The sequence below is a fragment of the Arachis duranensis genome, chromosome 3 (genome assembly GCF_000817695.3).
Source record: "Arachis duranensis cultivar V14167 chromosome 3, aradu.V14167.gnm2.J7QH, whole genome shotgun sequence".
Taxonomy (NCBI): domain Eukaryota; kingdom Viridiplantae; phylum Streptophyta; class Magnoliopsida; order Fabales; family Fabaceae; genus Arachis; species Arachis duranensis.
Window position 1 is genome coordinate 11598059 of NC_029774.3, and position 1370 is coordinate 11599428.

Sequence of the window (1370 nt, forward strand, 5' to 3'; positions counted from 1 at the left end):
ATCTCGGTCTCTTAAGACAGTGACATCTATGACCCCTACAAGTTGTTTTTGTGAATCTGCATCTTCTGTGGCTGCCTCAGCCACCAAACAAGCATACCTACACAAACAACAATGATCAATTCTTGATATTTCTCTCTCTTTTATTTTCTTTAGAAGTTCAGATGTTCACAAATTTACCTATTGGGAGGTGAGTTATTAAGCTTGTACATGAGCCCAGAAAGCACTTCCGCCTACTTGCATATTGTAAATGCATCAAATTCACAGTGAACTAACGAAGTGATTTCTTTTAGAATTTAATTTTGATATTCGTAAAACAGTTTTGCACGGAACGCTAGCTACATCAATAGAACTATTTGAATGAATAGTAAAAAAAACTAATGCAATTGAATGAGTACAAAAAATATTTTACATATTCAGTACATTAAAATTAAACTCTTTTTCTTGTATCTGGTTGAAAAAGAAAAAGAAAAATAAGAGAAGCAAAAGATTGACCTTAAAGAATTGAAAGAACAAGTCATTAAAAAGAGCCACAGGCTCATGGAACGCTTCTGCCTGAATTAGAGCGGCTTTCTTTGTCTCATCTTTATTCTCAACAAGCCTCCTTACCTTCCATCCATATTCACACACCAAATACTCGAGTTGCTGCTTAAGCTTCTCACCAGCGTTCTCAATCTGCTGCTGCAGACTCAAATTCTGATCTGCACGAGATAACTGAGAAGTACTACTTGTGGTGGTGCATTGCAACACAAAGCCGCCGCTACTCCTTCTCACACTACTGCAACATGCATTTCTAGAAACTACTCTGGAATCAAGAAAGATTTCTGAGCAGAAAAGCTTGTGTGAAGTGGTGGGGTTGCATGCCAGTAAATAAGCCATACATAAATGCAACCAAACAAAGAAAGAAAACAAGATAAGCAAGCTTATACGCTACATAACATAGCCTTCTTGCTGGTGCTGGATGATGTCAGATGCAGGATCCATTACAGGATTCGGAGTGGGACCACCAGTTCTTGCTTTTGTGGACTCTCTTGCTCTCTCTGACTGTGCTTCTCAAATATACAGGCCACGTGGATTCATGCCAGCCAGGGAAAACTGAATGAATGTCATTTCTATATTCGAAGCAGTGATTCTCTTGCTGCTCGTCGTATATAAAGGTTACAGTGATAATTAGAAAATTTGTTACAAATGTAAATAGATTGATGTTTAATTTGATGGATGTATAAAATTATTTTATATTAATAATATATTAAAATTAAATTTATATATTATATTGTTAATAATAATATAACTCACGGTAGTCATAGAAATACTGTAAAATGATACCAAGCTTAAAATTCAAGTGAATTACAATTAACAAAACAAAAGAGGAC

The 1370-nt window shown here is 35.5% G+C and overlaps 1 protein-coding gene across 1 annotated transcript in view; it reads right to left on the reverse strand.

Moving 5' to 3' along the window:
• LOC107477586 (uncharacterized) overlaps positions 1-1014 on the reverse strand; it is a gene marked incomplete in the record, with an annotated part of 1527 nt that extends 513 nt beyond the window's left edge. Inside the window, 3 exon segments of the mRNA XM_016097635.3 lie at positions 1-97; positions 178-230; positions 493-1014. Of these exon segments, the coding sequence (XP_015953121.1) occupies positions 1-97; positions 178-230; positions 493-876 (534 nt within the window).
• Between the last annotated feature and the right edge of the window lie 356 nt (positions 1015-1370).